The 24,349-nt window shown below is 39.3% G+C and overlaps 2 protein-coding genes and 2 long non-coding RNA genes across 6 annotated transcripts in view; 2 read left to right on the top strand and 2 right to left on the bottom strand.

Annotated features, from left to right (window-relative positions):
* Window positions 1-461: 461 nt before the first annotated feature.
* LOC108270092 (uncharacterized) lies at window positions 462-7,655 on the bottom strand. 2 transcript variants are annotated; one of them, XM_017476424.3, is made up of 18 exons: window positions 7,546-7,655; window positions 7,260-7,356; window positions 6,985-7,123; window positions 6,794-6,856; window positions 6,574-6,691; window positions 6,319-6,424; window positions 6,106-6,208; window positions 5,864-6,004; window positions 5,697-5,774; window positions 5,267-5,509; window positions 4,973-5,030; window positions 4,527-4,624; window positions 3,808-3,858; window positions 2,350-2,571; window positions 1,707-1,863; window positions 1,100-1,276; window positions 851-963; window positions 464-651 (listed from the first exon to the last, which is right to left on the bottom strand). In XM_017476424.3, the coding sequence occupies exons 1-17, from the start codon at window positions 7,610-7,612 to the stop codon at window positions 863-865; spliced, it is 2,019 nt and encodes a 672-aa protein (XP_017331913.1). In that variant the 5' UTR covers window positions 7,613-7,655; the 3' UTR covers window positions 464-651; window positions 851-862. The 2 variants fall into 2 exon arrangements, with proteins under 2 accessions (XP_017331912.1, XP_017331913.1); XM_017476423.3 differs by having other exon boundaries at window positions 462-651; window positions 7,260-7,655.
* Window positions 7,656-8,142: 487 nt separating this feature from the next.
* LOC108270093 (uncharacterized) lies at window positions 8,143-9,280 on the top strand. Its single transcript, XR_001813617.3, has 2 exons — window positions 8,143-8,863; window positions 9,077-9,280. It is a non-coding gene; the product is annotated as an uncharacterized LOC108270093 (long non-coding RNA).
* Window positions 9,281-16,460: 7,180 nt separating this feature from the next.
* On the top strand, window positions 16,461-19,183 carry LOC108270085 (uncharacterized). Of its 2 annotated transcripts, none has more exons than XR_001813614.3 (3): window positions 16,461-16,512; window positions 16,862-16,957; window positions 18,619-19,183. It is a non-coding gene; the product is annotated as an uncharacterized LOC108270085 (long non-coding RNA). The 2 variants fall into 2 exon arrangements; XR_008397017.1 differs by lacking the exon at window positions 18,619-19,183 and adding an exon at window positions 17,284-17,545.
* A 912-nt stretch (window positions 19,184-20,095) lies between these two features.
* The window catches only part of asap3 (ArfGAP with SH3 domain, ankyrin repeat and PH domain 3), a 58,178-nt gene continuing 53,924 nt past the window's right edge, over window positions 20,096-24,349 (bottom strand). The window contains exon 26 of the mRNA XM_017476403.3: window positions 20,096-23,052. Coding sequence (XP_017331892.1) covers window positions 22,978-23,052 — 75 coding nt within the window. The 3' untranslated portion in view covers window positions 20,096-22,977. The remainder of the gene's footprint in view (window positions 23,053-24,349) is intronic.

Below are 24,349 nucleotides of genomic sequence, written 5' to 3'. Positions count from 1 at the left end.
GCGCCTCAAACTGGGCATAGAAATTGTCCAGAGCATCTGGAAAGGAGGCATCACTGTCACAGGTGGGTGATGTTGTCTTGTAGTTGCTTATGGCCTGAACGCCCTGCCACATGCGCCACGTGTCGCTGCTATCCGTGAAGTGACCGCCGTTTTTCTATTAGAATAAACTTTGCCTATTTTTGTATTTTAGAACTTTGTCATGACCCTTCCACTGCACACCAATAAATCATTATACAACTCTATACATTCTTCAATCGTATACTATAAAATCCAACAGTTCTAAATATTTTAAAAAGGATTCAATATGTGCATACTGTGAATAAGAGCCACGGCAAGAGCTCAGTCTTCATGAATACAGGAGTAGTGCTTAACTGCAAGTCTACATTATCCATATGAGATTATCTATTGAAGCAACAGTGAGACGTGGCATAAACTGTTGTTGGGAAGTACAAATCTTTAAGCTATCCATGTGTGTCCATCCACAGCAGCAGAAAGTGAGTTATAACTGCAGAAAGCTCCAAGTAGAAGATCATCAAGATGATCAAAATGAATAAAAGCAAACAGCAGGCAGTCGGGTACACTGATCTTAATTTATTCTCAGTCAATATAAATTAGTTGTTGTTTCATGATTCAATGCCGTCTATACAGGGTCTGTGGAATAAAAAAAACATACATTAGCATGTTTCCTTATTTTATTTCATGTGTATTTAATGTTTCTTTCATGTGAATATAATTACATAAGCCTTTATTGTTCGAGAACTCCGCAGTGATCTAGTACAGTAAATGTGATCTAGACCACAGGGTTATATACTATCTTAGTTCATTTTAATTAGCTTTGACCTGAACTAACCTGAACTCGGTCTTAAAGGTCTTCTGTGAACCACTCATGTTCGCTGATCTGCTGGAGGCTGGGCCGTTTGTTAGGGTCCTGTTCCAAGCACCACTCGATCAGATGGTGGCAGGCTGTGTGGACAGTGATGTGATCAGAGGCAGAAATTTCCTCACTACTTTTTAACTTCTGATTGCGACTTCAATATAATTTCTCTCCAATTTTCAGCTCTTTGTAATATCTTAATGTGATGCTTCTGCATTTTCTCACCTTTAGACAGGCCAGGCTTGAACTGCAGGGTCCCGGCAACAACTTCCTCGTCAGTCATGAAGGGCATTTCTCCACAGACTATACTAAAGAGGAGTATACCGAGACTCCAGACAGTAGCGGGGTAGGCGTTATACTCCTGTTGCAGAATCCATTCTGGAGGCCAGAAATCTGGAGTTCCTGAATGAAAGAGCGAGAACACCATCAGTAACATCACCCGTCCGTCCATTTTCCGTACTGCTTATCCTACACAGGGTCGTCGGGGAGCCTGGAGCCTATTAAAGGGGGTTCGAGGCACAAAGCCGGGCACACTCTGGATTGGGTACCAACCTATCGCAGGGTGCAATCGCACACCCGTTCACACACTACAGACAATTTGGAACCGTCAATCGGCCTACAATGCATGTCTTTGGACTGGGGGAGGAAACCGGAGTAGCTGGAGTAAGCCTGAAGCACGGGGAGAACATACAAACTCTGCCCACGCAAGGGAGAGGCGGGATTCGAACCCCTAACCACTCCGCCACCGTACCACCCCACAGCAACATCACAAATTAGATATTCAATCCATTCAATTATATGCCGTATCTGTTACTCCTCGATGTGCAATTACCTGCATATTCCTCGTAGGGTGTGTCCTGCCACAAATCGCCGCAGCCAAAGTCAATTAATTTGACTTCCATCGTGTCGGTGTTGAAAAGAAGGTTTTCCGCCTTGATGTCACGATGGAAAACGCCGCGATTATGGCAGTAGCGGGCAGCCTCAACCACCTGTAGCACAAAATCAAATAATACCATCAGTCTCACTCATTGAAAAAGAAGCAGAACACTGTCTGCCTGGATCAACAGCAAAAGTGCTGAATTTCATTCTATCAAAGCACAACTACTTATATCAGTGACTGCATCAGTAACTATGTATTATAAGAAGAACAACCAGTCACAGCAAGACTGCAACCTTACAGCCACATCACATAGTCACAGCCAAAGCATACATGAGTAGACCTTCATTAAAACAACTCACTCACACACATATCTACATACTCACAAACACAAACCAAATTATGCTGCTGTGGATTGTTATTGTTAATATTCCTATTACTTTACCATTATTATCTGCATTTTATGTGTCAGTTTGTATCGTCCATCTTTAACCTTGTTACTTTGTGAAGCATCTGATAACATTAGCAAACTCTCTAAAACAAATTCCCGGGTCCTCCAAAGAGGGGTCATGGCGGTGGGAAAAAAAAGATGAATCACCTGCCGCATGATGATCTTGGCCAGTGGTTCATCCAGTACGCCTTTTTGACTCATACACAGATTATACACGTCCATGCAGGGGACGGGTCTCTCCAGGACCAACAGGAAGCAGTCGGGCATATCGAACCAATCCAGGAGCTGCAGAACGTTCTTGTTGTGAGGTGGCTTTGATACAATTTGCATTAAAGCCACCTCTAGAAGGAGCTTGCAGGACTCGCCAGGCTAAAATTAGAAGAAGCATAGTTAGCATGGGTTTGGAGTAGGGCGACCACCTGTCCCACATTTCACAGGATAGTCCTGAGAATGGAAGGTTGGTCCCGAATAAACAAAATGAGCAGTTCACAGTTCACATGAATGAATTAGTATAAATTATGTTCTGGTAAAAACATTTTAAATCGGGATCTTTTATAGTTTGATTACATTTAAAATTCTCTTTGTGGGGGCGGATTCAAGCTACTGCTTCATCAGAAGTGTTGAAGCAGAAAGTAAAAGCCAGATATACAACTAAAATAAATGACTTTGCTGTTTAGCTACTCTTCAACTCAATCTCAGTTCTTTACTCATGTGTGTAATACTAATGTGTGTAATACAGTATCTCATAATGTAATTAAGCTAGTTTAGAGTGTCTGTTACCTTTAGCTTACGTTATATCACTCGATCATTTTATAACTAATATATTGTTGCTTATATGTTTTGATTCCTGCTAAATGAATGAAAAAACTCTAGTCTGATTTACTTTGAATTATTATTGATTATTAGGCTATTATTATAGTTATTATAGTTTTAATAGATTTGAAAGTATCAGTAGAAGTAAAACACTTGGTGTGGACTAACAGATGTTGGTTTATGATCATTGCTGTCCCACTGTACATTTACATTCGCCCGCATCTCACTGCTTTGACCATGTTTCTCACAGTTAGACTCAATCACACACAGTGCATGTATATTAGCATTGACAGTACTGTGCAAAAGTCTTAGGCACCCTATTTTTAAAAGTACCAACTTTGGTATAGATTTTTATTTGATGACTTCTACATTATCGAGTCAGTGCAAAAATATATTAGATTTCCAAACATTAGTTTTCCAGCACAAAATGAAATGTTACAGAAAAATGTTTGTATGTCGGTAAAGAAAGCAGCATATTAAGTGATAAGAGACACTTTTCAGACAAAAATCACAATGAAGGCTGCTGGGTTTTGCTGCAAAAATAAGAAGCAAGTGTGAAAGTCAAAATCTCAGAAGAACCGTGGCTGATTCTGTAGGGGAGTCGACTTATGAATGTAGTTAGCAACACTGGCTAATTCAGCATCTAAGATTCTTATATCTGTGCTGAAACATGGCTACAAGTTGAATTGTTTTTGTTTATAGTAGCAGGTGCAAGTAAATGGAGACGTCCTCTAAACATAGTTTAGGTCTATAAAGCAATTGTAAAAGAAGGAGTAAAATAAGTTTACTTACAATGGGGATGTAGAAATCTGAGGCATCCTTGGCAATGTATTTAATTGCAACCTAAAAACAATGAGTACACTTATTACCAACAGTCCCTGCATTAGCAGTCAACAGATGTAGATATGCTTGAAGAGTTTAATGCACAGCGTAAACAAATTTGAATAAACAAATAGGAAGACAGCCTTAGGTGACAAGTTTCCTTTGTAGAGTGGTGGAACTGCAGTGAAGGAAGTATTAACTAGAGCAGTAGCTCTGCTTAATGTGTTATCTAATTGCAACAGATGGTAAAACGAACATATTTCTTTTTGTATTTTACTATTTATAGCTTCAAAGTTGGTTAGCCCTTTATGTTCTGACAGTTGGCAGTGTAATGTAGCTAACTACATAATCAACTTGATTTGTGCGTAACTGAATAATAATAAATGCTGTAGATTTTCACAGGATTTGCAATATTGTAATATCATCTGTACCAGCATTTCCTACTTTCTATGAGAATGATTATCCTTAATGATTATCATATAGTCGCTATTCTTCCAGTTTCACCTATTTCAAACGGTCACTTTAATTCCATCTTCCTGGTGTGTTTTAAATTGTTGGTAAATAACAAAATGTCAGTAGCGCATTACTGAAATAATAGAATATTTAAATATTCTTCATAATAAAAAAAAAAATACAATGAGGATTCTGAATCATGTGAGGTACACCTACAAAAGAGGGGGGAAATTTACCTGTTGTCCATCTTTCTTACAAGTTCCTTCATAAACTGTGCCAAAGCCTCCACTCCCCAGCATGTCACCCACGGTGTACAAGGCAAGAAATCTCTGTGCTGTAGAAAGCAAAAAGTATCAAATGACCCTCATGTTCAAGGCCAGTAATACATGAATGTTTTATTGCATATATGTTTTTTTTTAATGAGTGATACAACAGTACAATAACTATAATTATGTCATGATGGCCTTATTACACCATTCTGTAACTGGGCTGCTTTCGTGAGCATTTAAGCATCATCTAGTCACATGACCAAAATGAAACCCAAAGAAGCCATCTAATGCCAGGTACTTTGTAAGTGGTGTTGTGCTCTCAGCCAATATGTCAGAAATGCCAGCTTTACTGATTTTGGTAGATTCGAATGTTGCATTTTGAAATATTGGTGTAAATGATGATTATAACATACCCTCTGGTTCAGTGAGGAATTTCAGACACGAAGGATGGAAAGTGGGCATCTCTTGGACCTGAAAGTTAAATATCATATCATATTGTCATAGCTTATTCTATCATAGCTTAGTATACTGTTAATAAAACATGAGAAATCTTGGATGTATTCTGTATGCTGAGAAAGTTTGTGTCCATAGGATCCGAAATCAACTTTACAAAAGAATTCTTTTATGTTATTTAGATGTATTGCTACACCAGCATTTGGCTTAAGAATAAACTATTCTTTATTAAAGTTATATCTTATTTTTATCACCTCGCTGTCCACATCCCAGACCTCAGGCTGGAGTTCTGAAGTATTCACATAGGTGGTGGACGTTTCAGGCATCAGAGAACCATCTGAATCTGAGTCTTCATCCCACATCTCAGCCTGCAGCTCCATGGCAGTAAGATGGAGAGTGAACTTTTCAGCTGTCAGGAGACCCTGTGACTGAGAGTCCACATCCCACACCTCCTGCTGCTCTGGGATAATATAATCCTTCCCAGGAATCTGTTCCACCTTCAAAGCAAGAAGTTTTGCACAGGTAAATACTGGACATTTTTGCATGAACTACAAATAATACAACAGAAGTATGAACTAACATAAAAGATGAAAGGTTTGTGGACAATGATGGAGAACATTTCTCAGCATTTAGTAGTCTTAAAGACTAAAGTGAAGGCTTGTTTATACGTTTTTATATGCACACCTTGTGTAGGCACAGGTAGCGAAGATTTACCAGCCAGTTGGGTTCTTTGGCCTTCCCTCTGTACAGTTCCTCAGAGAGCTGCAGAAACAGACAGGGAAGGGAAATTGGTGCTCTGCATTTAAAAAAAAACCTGAAATCTTTTCACAAATATTGATCATTTTATTTACCCTAATAAGACGGCTCATGAGGATGACTGTGATGTTGCTGGGGAAGGTGGCTACTGCCGTAGCAATGGTCCTGCAGTAGTTCCGGGCTTGAGCAGAATGTCCAGAATCAGCTAGCCTTCTGGCGTGAAGTAGCTTGAAGATCTAAGACAGGAAGAGTCGTTCATTCTTAGTATTAGCTGTCACTACAATTTGACCAATTAGAGACCATATCATTAATATAAAAAAAAAAAAGAGATTTCAACCTGAAAGTTTGGCTGTGTGAACCCAGAATTCAACCAGAGGGCATACTCATACACTTCAGTTCGTTCGAAGGCTTCCCTCATAGCTGACTTCCCAAATGGCAAACTGGTCAAAAAATTAAAAATAAACAAATAAAAATTTAAAAAGAGACAAGTGTGTCAGTAGCAAGTGATAAAATAATCCCACACGTGCACACACACATGAACACAACATACCCTCCAGATCCAATCAGAGAGAAACTGGTTCTGTCATTGTACGAGTCCAGCTCAACCTGTGCCACCACATAACAGACATGAGCTGGGTATATTTGTCCTCTGGACGCTGCAGAAAAATCAAACATTCATGTAAGGATAAGGGTCCATCAAATAGTCCTTGATAGAATTCATGATATCATTATAGCATAACATGAAATATATGCAAATGTATGCAAATTCCAGTAAAAATACAGTTACTGTTGCGTTTATCCATACCAAGTGTGTCTCCAATTTTAATGACGGATTCCCTCAGCTCATCTTCTGCATCATTAGAGTTGGATAAGCGACGAGCGAGAAGAAGGCACCAGTGATCCTCCGTCTCAAGATCTCCGAGCTGTAGCATGAATTGTCATGTCAGTCAGCACGATACTTGCTAAACCAGTACATAAATATATATTCATAACCAGACAGATGCACGCCGATGTGCTTTTAATACCTTATTCTTATAAGCACTGTAGCCCATCCAGAGGAGTGGAGTGATGTCCGTCATCATCACATTCTGCAAAAGAAATTTATTTTAGAATTAATTCATGTACATATTTATTAGAATTCAGAGATTTTGTGCCTTCATGGTCAATAAATTCACTTAAAATACGATAATTTACAAAACATAATTAATACACTTACTCCATTTTGGGTGCAGAACTTCTCCATGATAAGCCAAAACACATAGGCTGCTTGTTGGTCAGGTATATCGTCCTTAATCAGACACTCATGGGTCCTTCTCCGGATAAAATCAAGCAAGTCCTCCTTCTTCATCTTTTTGCTGCAACACATGTTCGTATAGGTGGATTATGGCACATACGCTTTGATAATATGTTTCAGATCACTACTGCTGCAATAGCCTGCATATTTACTGTTCAGCTCCTGGGTGTTAAATGAGAGAAGAAAGGAGGTCTCACCTCAGAAGAGGTCCTGGAAAAGTTGCTATCTCAAGGTCATGATGTGACATCCACTGATCACACAGGTAGTCAGTATCACACAGGATGACTGGCTTCCCTAGAGTCAAACACACAGTTAGAGCTACATAGAAAGACTGTGATTCTGTGTTCTGATAATAAATGTTTTTCTTTCTCCCACAGTGAGACATTAACTGTACTAGTGCCATTGACCTTTTACTAACATGCCTCGACAGGTTGTAGATTTACTCACTGTTGCTTTGTATGAACTACATTGCAGCTGTCTTACCTGGTCCTTCTGTAGGCTGGGGTGCAGTATCCATACAGGGACTGTTTATAAGCAGTAGGTCCAACATTTTCAACAACACTTTGGAAAAAAGATCAACTGGGTCAGCGAAGGTGTGTATGTTTCTCTGTGTAAAAAAGTGTTGTGTTTCTTAGGCCTGGAAATCTACACATTCTAGAATCTAGGGTTGCTATGTGAACCGTGATTTAAATAATGCACAGCTGACACCATTTGAATTCAGTGAAATGGAGTCAGTCAAAAATGTCCAATCAGTCTGAGTGAAGGGGCAAAGATCAAAAATAACTAGCAAAGGAGATTAAAAACTACAAACAAGTCTTTTTATGCTCAGATGACGAGACTCACTCAAACCTATGCATTGTTAGTGTTGTAAATGGAGAAACCTAAAGGGATCTGAGTGATTTGTTTTCATATGTTGATATAGTTCTAGACATTTGAAACTTTTTATTCTGGCCATGATTGTGCTTAATTGTATGTGTGTGTTTTTTGTTGTTGTTGTTGTTGTTTTTGTTTAAAAAAAAAACAAAAAACCTTTACATATATTGCGTAATCTCATATTTTTACCTCAAGGAAATAGGACACATGGTCCAGATGGCGACTAAAATGGTCGCCAGTGCGACTAACTTTTTAATTTTGCGACCATGTTTTTTTCTGCCAGTCGCCAGTGGCCACCGTTACCCACAAACAAAATGTAAAAACAAATGAATAGAAATGAGCATCCGTCTTGTTGTGTTAGGCCACTGAACGCTCATCTCCTACTGCGCATGCGTCGACCTGCCCTATCGCGTGCACTCCTGTATGGCTTCCAATAAAGAAACTCTGCACTCTTGTATTGCGGTGGTCGAAGCGTCGGCTGTATAGATGAACAGAAACAGCTTAAACGTCACGTTTATCGGGTTTAAAAAGTTGGAAGTGTTAACTTTATTAAAGGTGTTTCATTTAGTTTGATGTGGTTTAGTTCGTTGGAATTTGAATTGATCCGTCATATGTAGGCTAGTTAACTGCATAGCTAACTAACGTTAGCCAGCTGAGAAGAAAACGAAATGCGCAAACGAAAAATATCACTTTTTCTCATTCCAAACCCTGCCTCCTCTACACCAGATGCTGACGATGTTGAGACCAACTCGACCAGTGACAGTTCTCAAGTGACATTTGAGTCATCCTGGCCCGTTTCAGTCGGTGTGCAATCTTTTACACCTCGTCTGGTTATGACAATGGGAAAATGTACTGCACCTTTTGTGCTAAAGTAGGACAAGATATTGCTTTTAAAACAGAGTTCATTACCGGTTCGAGTCATTTTAATGTGAGTAGATTTATTTCAAGTGTACTTGTTTTGTAAATACTGTGGTACTTTTTTTTTTTTTTTTTTTACCACCTTTCTAATATTAATTCATCTTGTGTGATAACTAGTAAAGTTAAGATCGGTTCACTCATGCTGTTCTTAAGTCGTTGAGCTTGTGAGGATGTATGTGTGAAAGCACATTTTAAAGTTTCTCTTTGTTTGTTTTTTATACAGCACACAGGTTCTGAAGAAGATTTAATCAAGGGCATGACTGTCGGAGTCATTACAGTTCTGGATGATGTGATGAACCCTATTCCGTGTGACTGCAGTGATGTAGCCCTTGTCCCAAACATGACACATGGGTTACAATTTTATGTCGAAAATGTGTTTTGAAAATGAGGACACAAGTGGTGTTTCCTTGTATTTGTCAAACCCCCCCCCAAAAAAAAAAGAAAAAAGAAAACCCAGACCCTTAGAGGACATCCATCTTTACCCTTTCTTGTGAATACGGGTGGCAAATGCTGGAGCACAAATGACGCCTACTTGAGATTGTATTGAATTTTACAATAGAAGTGATTATGGCACGTACCTAGTTGTCATGTTCATAGTAAATACTGATTGTATATTAACTGTTTACTGACTGAAATGGTGAGAATATATTTCTCTTGGCTTGCATGTTCTCCTTGTAGTTCAGGGGTTTCCTCTGGGTACTCCTGTTTCCTCCAGTCTGAAAACATGCATGGTAGTCTGACTGGCATTTCCATTTTGTCTGTCGTGTGTGTGAATGTGTGTGCAATTGTGCCCTGTGATGTGTGATGTGCTGGTACTCCGTCCAAGTGCCCTGAGTTCCCTGGGATCGGCTTCAGGCCTTTCCTAACTGTGACCCTGTGTTGGATAAGGGGTATAGAAAATGAATGGATGGATTTCAGTTCAGAAAATCCTGCCTATATATAGTAGAAAATTTCACTATATTAAGTGTTTTCCCAGTCTAGCATACGTACACTCACTGAGCACTTCAATGGGAACACTTTCATGCAGTTATCCTACCAGCCAATCATGTGGCAGCAGAGAATTGCATAAAATAATGCAGATACAGGTCAAGAGCGTTAATGTTCAAATCAAACATCAGAATGGAAAGAAAATGTGAGTACTGTGACTTTAGTGCCAGACGGACTGGTTTGAGTATTTACAGTAACTCAAATAACCACTCTATAGAACCGTGGTGAGCAGAAAAGCATCTCAGAAAGCAAAACAAATTTTAACCTTGAGAGCAGATAGCATGAGCAATGCTAAACTTTATAGGTGGTTATAGGCTTCTTCTCATTGTTAGCTACATTAGTGCCATTAATTCCTTTTTCCCTGACATGTTCTTTAAAAGATCAATTTAACTTCAGTGATCCATGAATGTGATTAATGCTATTGCTTCGTTTCAATTAAGAACATTTGTTCCCATATTACTGCCATGTTTCTGGAATGTTTTTAATTGCACCTGTGTATTAATATACTAAAATCTTACTATACTAAAAATATACAAAATCTTTAAAATCTCTAGTACGTTAATGTATATATGTACATGTATATCAGCCATAATATTAAAACCACTGACAGGTGCCATGAATAACATTGTCTATCTTGTTACAGTGGAACCTGTCAAGGGTTGAGATATATTACACAGCAAGTGAACAGTCAGTTCTTCAAGATGATGTGTTGGAAGCAGGAAAAGGTTAATGCAGGATAATGTGCCCTGCCACACTGCAACAGTTGTTCAAGGTGTTCATTTGGCCTCCAAATTCCACACACGTCAATCCAATTGAGCATCTGTGGGAAGTGCTGGACAAAGAAGCTCGGTCCATGGAAGCCCCACCTCGCAACTTACATAACTGCTGCTAAGGATCTGCTGCTAATGTCTTGGTACCAGATACAACAGCACACTTTCTCAGGTCTTGTGGAGTCCATGCCTCAATGGGTCAGAGCTGGTTTGAGAATGGCTTACAATAGATGGTTATATCATAGTTACTATGATAGATTACTATTAATACCAACCATCAACATGTACATATACCAGAGTAAGGCCATGATCACCTCATGGTCAACACTATAACAACCATAGTTAGGGTACCATAGTAACACTATAGCAGCATCATAGCTAAATACATTCCCCTCCAAAAGTACTGGAACAGCAAGTCCAAGTCTTTTGTTTTCGCTATACATTGAAGACATTAGGCTTTAAGATCTAAAAATGAATATGAGATGATAGATCTGAATTTTAGCTTGCAGTTAATGATAATTAAGGACACATTTACAGTATTTAACATTTATGGACGGAGCCTCCAGTTTCAACACTTTGGAACAGTCAGTGATAAAACTGTTTGTTCAAGTTTTCCAACATGAAAAAGTATTCAGGATGGAGGACTTCATAGTTTCTAAGTAACATGACAAGCTGCATTTTGTTGTTGTTGTTGTATTAACTTCAAGAAAAAAAAATATGAGAGGCTGGTGGGGGATCGACTGTTTATAGGTCTTACAACACAAGTGATAAGAAACTACTTTGTTTTGCAGACTTTCTACAACAGCTATAAACAGATAAACAGGTATGATGTGTTGTTCTTTAATAAATAAAAATTGCTGTAGTATAAGAGGAATAAAGCACTTCAGGACATGCTGTTAAAAGAAATAATTAACTTTATTGGTAACAGTTACTTCTCTACATGTCAGGCAGCATAAAAAAGACTAAAACAGTATGCCTGAAATGAATAAATAAAAAAGATAAGATATTAAAAAATAAACAAAAAATCTTCCTAACATAACATTCCGGTCTAAAAAAAAAAAGTGAAACACAATTATTATTACAACAAATAATCTAGAGAGCTATAGGTTTACATTCATTTACAGTAATGCTCTCAAGTGACTTGGACGTAATTTACATCTGGTATTTTCCTAAAATACACATAAAAACTATAAACTGTCATTCAATCAAATGTCTATTTTACAAATGATTTTTTTGTATCGACTGCATTCAGTCTCTATCTCTTTGATTCATTTTGTTTGGCAGATTATTTTTCCACCTTGGGAGAGTTTTTATTTCATTTTTTATTTTTATAGCAACGATCACAATGGAAACACACAGCATCGCTTCTGGCCTTCTGTCTCTCTTCTAACTCTCTGTCTCTCATCTAACCACAGCAGCTAGAGTCAATGATCACATCTGCAGGGCTGGCTTCTCTTTTATTGCTGCCTGGATGAGCGAGCCCATACCCTCTGCTTCCAGTGCACTGCAAACGATCTTGTGTACATAGTGGCACTTATCAGCAAGTACAAACATGTACCCATGGAGTCAGACTGACAAAATTTAAATACAGCCAGAGATTGGAAAAGAGTGGACGAGCACAAGAAGTATGAAATAAGAAGAGCTGAGAATATAGTTGAAATATAAGTTTTAAAAAAAGATTGTGTGATAAAAAATGCTATTGTGGTACAAGACAAGGACATAAGTTTGCACTAGAGTGACCTATTTAATAGCTCATTAATACCATGCACACTGGGGATGTGCTCGAATATGAATGTGCTATTCAGGCGGAACAGCTGATGTATTTTAAATAAATACAACTTTAGATGCAAATAATAGGATAGTAGGTGCAGTATTCTTAGTCTTTTTAAAGAAAGCTTCACACAGCTTATTCCAAATCGAAGTGTGTTACGACCCGGTCTAGGTCGGGCCGCAACATACCATAAAATAAATAAATTTAAAAAAAAGTGTTGGCGAGACCAAGATTGCGTTTGTTTTGTTTGTATTCTCCAGACGGAGCATCTTTTATACATACAGTGGTTTCAACCATCAGTAGCCAGCCAGGCCAAAATAATAAACAAAAATACCCTCTACCTTTTCCAATAGAAAACTAACTAAACTACAAGAAAAGAAAACAAACCACTCTTAACCGTGCACTATTTACACAGGTGACTATTAGTGTGTTCATTAACAAAAGTAATATGTACATATATACACGAATCGTAACAAAGTCAGAACAGACATAAGGTCATACACAGGTGAAAAGGTCATACACAGGCTAAATGCACTTATCTATACACAACGCAATGGCAATGATCTGGCCTGGGATTGAGACTGACGAGGCTTAAGTACACTTCCGGAAGCATGCAGGCAACCAATCCTGTCGCACAAGGCCGGGGCAGGCGTGGACAAGACGTGATCATCCAGTAGCAAGCCGGAACGTACGCATGAAGTAGGCGGGGCCTAGAGAAGGGGGAGGAGACAAAAGAAACCCATCCCACCACCGACAGACACACAAATGGCACATAGAGCAAACAGAAATACTTTGGATAACGTAACAAGTGCAGATGGAGAAAAGAATATTTTGAGCATTGTACAGATAGAGATACAGGAACTGCATTATGTTACACCACTAGAACACAGAGCAAATCCATCTTTTTGTTGCCTCTTACTCTAGTTAAACATATTAATGCCCATGAATGCCATTTGTAAGCCGTGATAATAAATAAATGCACATACATACAAACAAGCAAACAAAACAAATAAGCAAGGCTAATAGTTAGTAGCGTAGGTAGAGCTAACAGCATAGCATTTCTGGAAAAATACTAAGATTATTATAACGCAATTATAGCTAACAGGCCCGAGTGTAACTACACGCTACAGTTAAACTACACTGCAGTAAAACTATTATTTCATAGTACGTAAATAACGACAGTTATACTAATTCTAATTAAAATAACTAGATAGCGTATTAGCTGATGTGATTGGCCTGTCGGTTCTCCATCTCGGCGTATTTCAGCCACAGTGTGGACATTCCGTGATCCACGTCCAACGCTCGCTCGTAGATAGAACGAGCTCTGTAAACAAGGCAGTCAAAAAACAAATTAAAAAAACAAAACAAAAAAAAAAAAAAAAAAAAAAAGAACCAGACACCCCTGTAAAAACCCCAGTTTGGACATCTTACCTTGCGTTTTCGTAATTTCATAACTAACTCTGACTAGCTTGTGAAAAGCACATTAGCATAGCATAACAGTAGCTAATGTAACCCAGAGGTAAAATAGGCAATAAGTAAAATCAATCAATCAATTAATCCTGAGTGAAATAAATATGCAATAAATGTTATGTACAAGTGTAACCCGGTCCTGGAAGTATAATATTAGATGAGGTTACTACTCTAAAAGGTTTTAATTAACAGAATCCTGAGTACTTAGTAGTCGATGGTGAATTGTCTAACCTCTATTTACCAGTAGACGATGAGCAGAACAGATTTAATCTGGAGATAACAGCGCGGTTCCTCCACTGAAGGACCCCCTCACTCACACATTATGAGCCAATATAATGATAATAACAAATATCAAGTATGTCAAATGTATATAAACTCTGTTGTACATATATATATCTTGTCCTGCTTTAGCACAAAAGGTGCAGTACATTTTCCCATTGTCATAACCAGACGAGGTGTAAAAGATTGCACACCGACTGAAACGGGCCAGGATGACTCAAATGTCACTTGAGAACTGTCACTGGTCGAGTTGGCCTCAACATCGTCAGCATCTGGTGTAGAGGAGGCAGGGTTTGGAATGAGAAAAAGTGATATTTTTCGTTTGTGCATTTCGTTTTCTTCTCAGCTGGCTAACATTAGTTAGCTATGCAGTTAACTAGCCTACATATGACGGATCAATTCAAATTCCAACGAACTAAACCACATCAAACTAAATGAAACACCTTTAATAAAGTTAACACTTCCAACTTTTTAAACCCGATAAACGTGACGTCAAAGCTGTTTCTGTTCATCTATACAGCCGACGCTTCGACCACCGCAATACAAGAGTGCAGAGTTTCTTTATTGGAAGCCATACAGGAGTGCACGCGATAGGGCAGGTCGACGCATGCGCAGTAGGAGATGAGAGTTCAGTGGCCTAACACAACAAGGCGGATGCTCATTTCTATTCATTTGTGTTTACATTTTGTTTGTGGGCAACGGTGGCCACTGGCGACTGGCAGAAAAAAACATGGTCGCAAAATTAAAAAGTTAGTCGCACTGGCGACCATTTTAGTCGCCATCTGGACCATGTGTCCTATTTCCTTGAGGTAAAAATATGAGATTACGCAATATATGTAAAGGTATTTTTTTTAAAAACAACAAAAACAACAAAAAAAAAAAAAAAAAAAAAAAAACACACACATACAATTAAGCACAATCATGGCCAGAATAAAAAGTTTCAAATGTCTAGAACTATATCAACATATGAAAACAAATCACTCAGATCCCTTTAGGTTTCTCCATTTACAACACTAACAATGCATAGGTTTGAGTGAGTCTCATGTCATCTGAGCATAAAAAGACTTGTTTGTAGTTTTTAATCCCCTTTGCTAGTTATTTTTGATCTTTGCCCCTTCACTCAGACTGATTGGACATTTTTGACTGACTCCATTTCACTGAATTCAAATGGTGTCAGCTGTGCATTATTTAAATCACGGTTCACATAGCAACCCTAGATTCTAGAATGTGTAGATTTCCAGGCCTAAGAAACACAACACATTTTTACACAGAGAAACATACACACCTTCGCTGACCCAGTTGATCTTTTTTCCAAAGTGTTGTTGAAAATGTTGGACCTACTGCTTATAAACAGTGAAGCTACTTCACGCCAGAAGGCTAGCTGATTCTGGACATTCTGCTCAAGCCCGGAACTACTGCAGGACCATTGCTACGGCAGTAGCCACCTTCCCCAGCAACATCACAGTCATCCTCATGAGCCGTCTTATTAGGGTAAATAAAATGATCAATATTTGTGAAAAGATTTCAGGTTTTTTTTAAAATGCAGAGCACCAATTTCCCTTCCCTGTCTGTTTCTGCAGCTCTCTGAGGAACTGTACAGAGGGAAGGCCAAAGAACCCAACTGGCTGGTAAATCTTCGCTACCTGTGCCTACACAAGGTGTGCATATAAAAACGTATAAACAAGCCTTCACTTTAGTCTTTAAGACTACTAAATGCTGAGAAATGTTCTCCATCATTGTCCACAAACCTTTCATCTTTTATGTTAGTTCATACTTCTGTTGTATTATTTGTAGTTCATGCAAAAATGTCCAGTATTTACCTGTGCAAAACTTCTTGCTTTGAAGGTGGAACAGATTCCTGGGAAGGATTATATTATCCCAGAGCAGCAGGAGGTGTGGGATGTGGACTCTCAGTCACAGGGTCTCCTGACAGCTGAAAAGTTCACTCTCCATCTTACTGCCATGGAGCTGCAGGCTGAGATGTGGGATGAAGACTCAGATTCAGATGGTTCTCTGATGCCTGAAACGTCCACCACCTATGTGAATAATACAGAACTCCAGCCTGAGGTCTGGGATGTGGACAGCGAGGTGATAAAAATAAGATATAACTTTAATAAAGAATAGTTTATTCTTAAGCCAAATGCTGGTGTAGCAATACATCTAAATAACATAAAAGAATTCTTTTGTAAAGTTGATTTCGGATCCTATGGACACAAACTTTCTCAGCATACAGAATACATCCAAGATTTCTCATGTTTTATTAACAGTATACTAAGCTATGATAGAATAAGCTATGACAATATGATATGATATTTAACTTTCAGGTCCAAGAGATGCCCACTTTCCATCCTTCGTGTCTGAAATTCCTCACTGAACCAGAGGGTATGTTATAATCATCATTTACACCAATATTTCAAAATGCAACATTCGAATCTACCAAAATCAGTAAAGCTGGCATTTCTGACATATTGGCTGAGAGCACAACACCACTTACAAAGTACCTGGCATTAGATGGCTTCTTTGGGTTTCATTTTGGTCATGTGACTAGATGATGCTTAAATGCTCACGAAAGCAGCCCAGTTACAGAATGGTGTAATAAGGCCATCATGACATAATTATAGTTATTGTACTGTTGTATCACTCATTAAAAAAAAAACATATATGCAATAAAACATTCATGTATTACTGGCCTTGAACATGAGGCTCATTTGATACTTTTTGCTTTCTACAGCAGAGATTTCTTGCCTTGTACACCATGGGTGACATGCTGGGGAGTGGAGGCTTTGGCACAGTTTATGAAGGAACTTGTAAGAAAGATGGACAACAGGTAAATTTCCCCCCTCTTTTGTAGGTGTACCTCACATGATTCAAAATCCTCATTGTATTTTTTTTTTATTATGAAGAATATTTAAATAGTCTATTATTTCAGTAATCGGCTACTGACATTACCAACAATTTAAAACACACCAGGAAGATGGAATTAAAGTGACCGTTTGAAATAGGTGAAACCGGAAGAATAGCGACTATATGATAATCATTAAGGATAATCATTCTCATAGAAAGAAGGAAATGCTGGTACAGATGATATTACAATATTGACAAAGTTCTAAAATACAAAAATAGGCAAAGTTTATTCTAATATGAAAACGGCAGTCACTTCACGGATAGCAGCGACATCAGGCCATCAGCAACTACAGGACAACATCACCCGCCTGTGACAGTGATGCCACACCTTGAAACCACCAAACTGGCTCGGACGACCTAGAAGTCCCTTATCGAGACAGAAGGACGAATACAGTATAGAAGATGAGAGCGCTCTGAAACACTCGTCTCGCACATGCACTATATATGATTAAGCTAAGGCTTGCCGAACATCTGCGAGTCTCGATAAGGGACTTCTAGGTGGTCCGAGCCAGTTTGGTGGTTTCAAGGTCTTAGCAGATGTGCAGACACTCCTGAAGACATTAACATGTTTGTGTCAGTGTAAGAGGAAAGAACATTCTGGACTAATCTCCATGACATGACCTCAAGTGGCATCATTCACTGATGAACATGAACAGAGTGAACAAGACTATTAGAAAGTAAAAATGAATAATTTCCCTCACATTTTCTCGCCTCTATCATTACAAAATACGATAACTAAAATGAACAGAGAAATTATTATGCTGTGAGTTCATCAGCACTTCAGAATCCTTTTACGGTCCTTTTACAACTGAGCACGTCATAACACAGTCATAATAGAAAAGCTAAGGCTGTTTTTGCGGATATAATGCATCTTATTGTCGAGTAAAGCCATTAAGGGTGAAATAAAACGTTTTTATGGTCAAAAGAATATTTACCATAGGCGTGAAATGATGTCAATGGGTCATCATCGTCTATGTCGCTGGGAGGATCTGATACCCTGTCATGTTTAGGATACAGGTCAGGCTGGTCGTCGTAAGGGTCGTATTGACTCATGGCCAATAGGTGTTTTAACTAGCAACAGCGTTTTGTTAATAGACAGTGCTTTCACTGTACGAGAAACACTGAGGCGGATTAAGGAAATGCATGGGAAAAGGAGTAGGCCCATAGAATGACTGCTGCTACAGACACGTCCATGATCCCCATCAGCCAAAAATGGAATTCAACCACTCAAAACCCCCGAATCCCTCGTCTGTGCAGGAGTGCGTATTGCCAAGCACATGTGTTCAATGGTATTGGTTAAATTCTGGTGTGAATCAGGGATATAGAAACAACACAAGGTAGCCATTAGTTTACACACGCTGCCCTTTTCTGCCAATAGAGTATCTAAAGCCAATCTATGTTGAATCACGGCAGATCTTAATGAGACCAGTTCAGATCTAAAGCCAATCTATGTTGAATCACGGCAGATCTTAATGAGACCAGTTCAGTGTCTACCGCTTCTAAAGCTTCCTCAGTTTCAATACTTGCCCTGTAAATACCATTGAATTTATTGAACAAAGTGCACATTCCTTCTCCGGGGAGCAGAGACCACGCGGTGGACGCAGTTGGGGGTCCTGTCCAAGGATCCCACAGATGGATACCACGTGGGCATTTCTGCGTTCAGTGAGCGTCTTCATCGCAAATGAGTCACGTTCCTGTCTTGCGGAGTCAACATCATAAAACTAGGGACCGCAACGACCTGGATTGCAACAACCTTGCCATGTGTTTGGCAGGGCATGATAAGCATGTCTGCCAAAAGCCCACAATGTGCTTTTGGCACAATTTCAGATCAATGCCCAAATATTCACTAACCTGCTTAAGGGCCGGGCTGACGAAAAGTGTATCCTTGTCACTGGAGATTTTAGTGGTAATTCCCCACCTAGGAATTATGTCCCTAAGCAGTGTCTTTGCTACTGCGTCTGGGTACTGTTTGGACGTAGGGAATGCTTCCACCCGTTTAGAGAACTAGGTTTGTCTGGAGTTGGGTGTGCGGCCTTCTCTACCTTCAAACCCATGATATGAGTTGCGCAAACACCGTAAACAAATTTTTTTTTTAAAAGAGTAATTAGAGAAGCATTTGGTAAACCAATGCTTTGTTATCACAGCTATCATTCCCCCTTTTGATACATGGTCTCTCCCATGCATAATATGGGAATATGTATTTTGGGAGACAAGGGCAGCCTTGTGAGCACTGCCAGACACCTTCTATGATAGAACAACCCGCTTTGCGCCATACTGCTTTTATGTCTGCTGTAGCCCGTGACTGGGGGTCTGAAAGCTGTAAAGTGGGAGTTGTTAGCTTTTTACACAGTAGTGCACAGGCCTTTTTTTGTCTAGGTCTAAAATCAGTTTTGGGGCGTGATCTCGACTGGTGGTGCACTTCTAATTAGGCCTACATCATGTTTCCCTTGGGCCCACAGCTCGAGAGGCACCTCCTTCAGTTGTGGGAGTGTCTCTAGGGGTGTGGGGCTTGTCTCAAGGTCATGACATATTACATCCCGGTTAAACTTGCACACTTCCTGAAAGAATTGTTTATAAACTCCAAACGCCGATGTGCAGGACTGATCAACAGTTACCAGAAACGTTTAGTTGCAGTTATTGCTGTACAAGGGACTCGCACCAGATGATTTTAAAAAAAAAAAAAAAAAAAAAAAAAAGGTTCACATACTTTTGCCCCTCACAGATATGTATTATTGGGGATCATTTTCCTCAATAAATGTATAATTTAAGCATAATATTTTTGTCTCATTTGTTTAATTGGGTTCTCCTTATCTACTTTTAGGACTTGTGTGAAAATCTGACGATGTTTTAGGTAACATTTATGTTGAAATATAGAAAATTTTCATTCAAGCACCACTGTAAATATGATAGTCCATATTTGCCTAATGTAATATTTAAAACAGTCATATAATAAACAAACACTTTCAGTAAAATCACAGTTTTTAGGCGCCCATGGTGTATGGGACCTTTCAGAATAAGTTTCAACCTGCCTTTGGTTTTCTTAAAGGATGTACACTTCTGATATAGCTTAAAAATTTATTGACATTATTGGATCTAAAAATGCTTAACATAGAACAACAATGAATGAGACAATAAGATATTAACGGTCATAAAAAGGAAGGACATTTCTTCAAGGTAAAATTACACGTCAGGTTCATTACTAAAAACATTTCATTCCCCACAAGGTTGTTGTTTTTTGTTTTTTTTCCCTTTACAAACAAAAAGTCAGTTGAACTGAATGTTTTGGATACTGGGGGCCTCTAATTGCTTCACAGAAGTAGTTAAGTGGAGCGCAGGAGTGCACCTGCCGGTACTCCCCCCTATCCTGTCGTCAATAATGCAGAGGGATCTCTAAAAGCAGCTCGAATGCAATGCAGTACTAAAGCTAGGGGGTGGGTCGATAAAACACATACACACAAAATACTGAACAATCTCACACATAATACAGTCAGTACATGTTCTGACTCATCTTTAGAACATCTAAGAGTTTGATTATTGGCTAATTTGGAAAATACTGCTTTTTAAAATCAAGGCTGTAAGATAGTAAGATAAATCCATCCATGTTGTACAACTGAACGTAGAAATCAAATTATTTCCACATTTTCATTCTCTCAGACATCAGACTCACTTTGTTATACGAACCTGATCCACCATTTTGTGGCAATCAGACTGTCTCACTTCCCATGGACAGAGCTCTTAGTGTGGATGGACAACATTAAATGTAGAGTGTTTAGTCCATTTAAATGAAACCCTGGTGCGTTTTTCACCTCTGTGTGGATTTTTAGGCAGGAGTAAACATTGCGCTCACACTCAGTCGTGAACCAAAACGACCGGCATGAAAGTGTCGAGCGACTTGGTCTCGGTCCATATCAGGGGTGGGCGAGTCTTATCCGGAAAGGGCCGGTGTGGATGCAGGTTTTCATTCCAACCAAGCAGAAGCCACACCTGAATCTATTGAAAGCCAAGATCGACTGATTAAATAGGTGGAATCAGATGTGGCTCCTGCTTGGTTGGAGTGAAAACCTGCACCCACATAAGAGTGCCCACCCCTGGTCCATATGAAGGCAATCGAGCGTGGTTTGTTTGCAGCGAGAAACCGATTTGACGCTGAATCGACCCGAGTGCAGGAAACGAACCAAGAAAGACACGGTGTCGTCGTTGGTTTGGTACACGTGAGCCGCAAACCGAGCCAAAGGACAGCGCTGTAGCGCTTCAGAAATGCCACGAGTTCTAGATATTTCGCCTGATGAACAAACAGGAGAAGTGGAAGCTCAGTAATTAAAATGTTGGACTACTGATCGGCAGGTCAGGAGTTCAAACCCCAGCACCAGTGCCAAGCTGCGCAAGACCCTTAACACCAGCAACTGCTGCGTTGTATAAATCTAAGTCGCTTTGTATAAGGACATCTGCCAAATGCCATAAGAGAGAAAAGAAACTCTGCATTTCACACACGACGACGCTTCAAAAACTCCTTATTTATATAAATATATTATCATTTGTTCAGCGCCGGCTTCACGTTCTCTGTGCTCGGCTAATATCTGTGACACTGTAACTGTACTGGTTCAGCTTATTATTGTTGTTGTTTTAATTATATGCAGTGCGAACCCAAACCAAATAGTAAACGAACCCAAAGTACCAATTTCGCTAAATCCGATTCAGATTTAACAAACAGAATAGGTGTGAAAGTGCTCTAGAATAATCGTGCCTTGTGAGTTTTATTCCCCATTTAAAAATAAATTGCGTTACAACGATGGACCGTGAAGCAACAATTAAACACTTATTATTTACAGACTGTTGGCTGCTCTAAGTGCATCTTTTAGATTGGCGAGTTTGGTATTAGTGTAAACGTCAGGAAAGAACGGGGCTTGTACGCATTTTGCTTTCTAAATCTGTGTGTAAAGAACTCGTTGGAACTGATGGTGAACTTGTGATGTTGGTTAAAGTTGTGTAAATATTACGACTAGACAATATAAACGAACTAGACAGTAAAATAAGCTAGGTAATGACCGAGTTTGCTGATTTGGTGAGCTAGCATGGAGCTGCAATATTTTCTTGTTATCTGGGCAACGTAAAGGCAAAATAACCACGGAAACAAATTTACATCAAAACCATTTAAAATATCAACATCATCTTGACGTGTTGGTAAGTAATGAACAAAAGACTCAGTATGATGAGTATTACAGGTTTAGCCCTTGTGAAAAACGTCCACGTTGTGTCACAGCTCGTGATCTAGAAAACGCAGAGTCTCGAACTCCTCGACTGAGCCGTTGATGTGAAATCTTCTTGTAAACACGGTGAACACATGACTCCATGTGAATGCAGAATGTTGGCTGTCCAAACAGAGTTTAAAGTCTTCCAGTGAGAGAATGCTGATTCAGCAGAAAGATAAGCAGAGCATCCCAGTTAAAGCCTGGAAACACAATACCTCCGTCTTTCCTTTTCTCTGTCTCGATCTCGGTCTCTCCCTCACTGGGCTGAAAGTCAGTCGGTGAGGATCGTGTTTCTTTATCCAGTCACTGGATGCCATTCACCAGCGCCTCGACAATATCCATTAAACAATGAAACCTGGGGACTTGGTATGAACTGTCAGGAAGCGCATTGCATTTATGATGATCCATCTGCTATCTTTCCAGACCGACGGCTTCCCGTTACTGTTATGAGTTCGTACGTGTGTTTACTAAGTGCTGCTTCGTGCACCGGCCTCTCTCCTGCTCCGCACGCCAATTTAATGACTAAAGTGCTACGAGTGATGTGCTAAACAGTCTGAGGAACAATGTGTAGCTAGATTTCCCCTTTAAACCCACTTTACTGCAGCACACGCTGTTCCACACCGACACAGATGAGCACTTTTCAGATGAAAGCAGTGTGGTCGCTCGTCTCGCGCGGCGGAAGCTTCCGGAAGAATCATTCTCCCAGTTTCACAACGAAATTGACTGGAAAGGAGCCGCTTTTGGACGGCTTTCCCTCTACATGCCCAACCTGAAAATGACACGAGATAACGAACATTAAAATGTTGGTATAAAGCAAACAGGTCACAGAATTACAAGAACGATCAAACATTTGCACCACATCACTGTTGAGGGTTGTTTTTGTTTTGTTTTTTTTAGGTGGAAAACCACTTGAATTGGCGAAATTGCAATTGCACGAAATAGTTTCGCCGTAATGTTTGTTGGTAAATGAGACCTTTTTGCCGTAATCATGTCCGACGCACGTGAATCGAACAGAGCTTTGGCTGAAAGCACGTTGTGATGACGTCACATGACACGTCTTGGCCCAAAGCTGCAGAAAATCTGCGGTAATTTTGAAAAAAATCGCAAGCACCTCAGAATACTGCGAAGTCTGTGTTCATTTCTCTGATGGCAAAATCACGAAATCCTTGAGGGTCCGATTTATATAAATGCGCTCGTTCTGATATATTATTATTTCGACAGTAACAGCTCATACATTTGGACTTGTATGGTGGACGCACCACGGAATCTAAGACTAATAGTAAAAATAAATGAATAATAATTAAAAAAACAACAATAATGAAAACGGATTTTTTTAAAAAACCTTGTGTTGTTAATTCGCTATATATCGCTGATAGAGTGAAAGGGTTTTCTTATGGATAAAGAGATGTTTGTTTAACATTTGTGGAACGAGTCTCCAGTGTCAGCACTTCATAACTAGGAAAAAGCAGTTCCTTTGAGATTTCTGACATGGGAAAGTCTTCAGGATGAAGGACAAGCGGAATATTTCCGGCTTGTTAACCTCAAGACGAAGAGGCTGGTGAGTGGACAACTGTTTATAGCTGTTATAACGTAAGCGATAACAGGAAGTAACTTGTTTTAGGGATGTTTAACAACATTAAATGTAACGACAAATGGACAAAATCAGGTATGATGCATGTTTCTTTATCAAATACAAAACTGTACAAAGTTGGTTGCACAAGAGGAATAAAGCATTTCCATATGTAATGTTATTGGAAACAAAGCAACTTTGTTTCCAATAATCCCAAAGGTCTCAACCCTTACTTATTCTTCAGGTTGTTTTTTTTTGGTTTTTTTTTTTCCAGAATTCAGAGTGAAGAATTTCGTGTAGGGAAATCATTTGTAAGCTGGGTCTATAGGTATGTGGTTGCATTCAATTCTGCTTGCACTCAAGTGCAACACAGTTTAAACTATTCAAAGGCACAACGCAAATAACACACTACAGGTAAAGTTAGTCTTGTCTATTTCATTTAGACTAACTTTTTGATGCATGTTTAAATGTTGGACTCTATGGCGAATGGATTAAA

This window comes from Ictalurus punctatus, chromosome 9 (genome assembly GCF_001660625.3).
Source record: "Ictalurus punctatus breed USDA103 chromosome 9, Coco_2.0, whole genome shotgun sequence".
NCBI lineage: Eukaryota > Metazoa > Chordata > Actinopteri > Siluriformes > Ictaluridae > Ictalurus > Ictalurus punctatus.
This window is presented reverse-complemented; position numbering and strand designations above follow the sequence as displayed.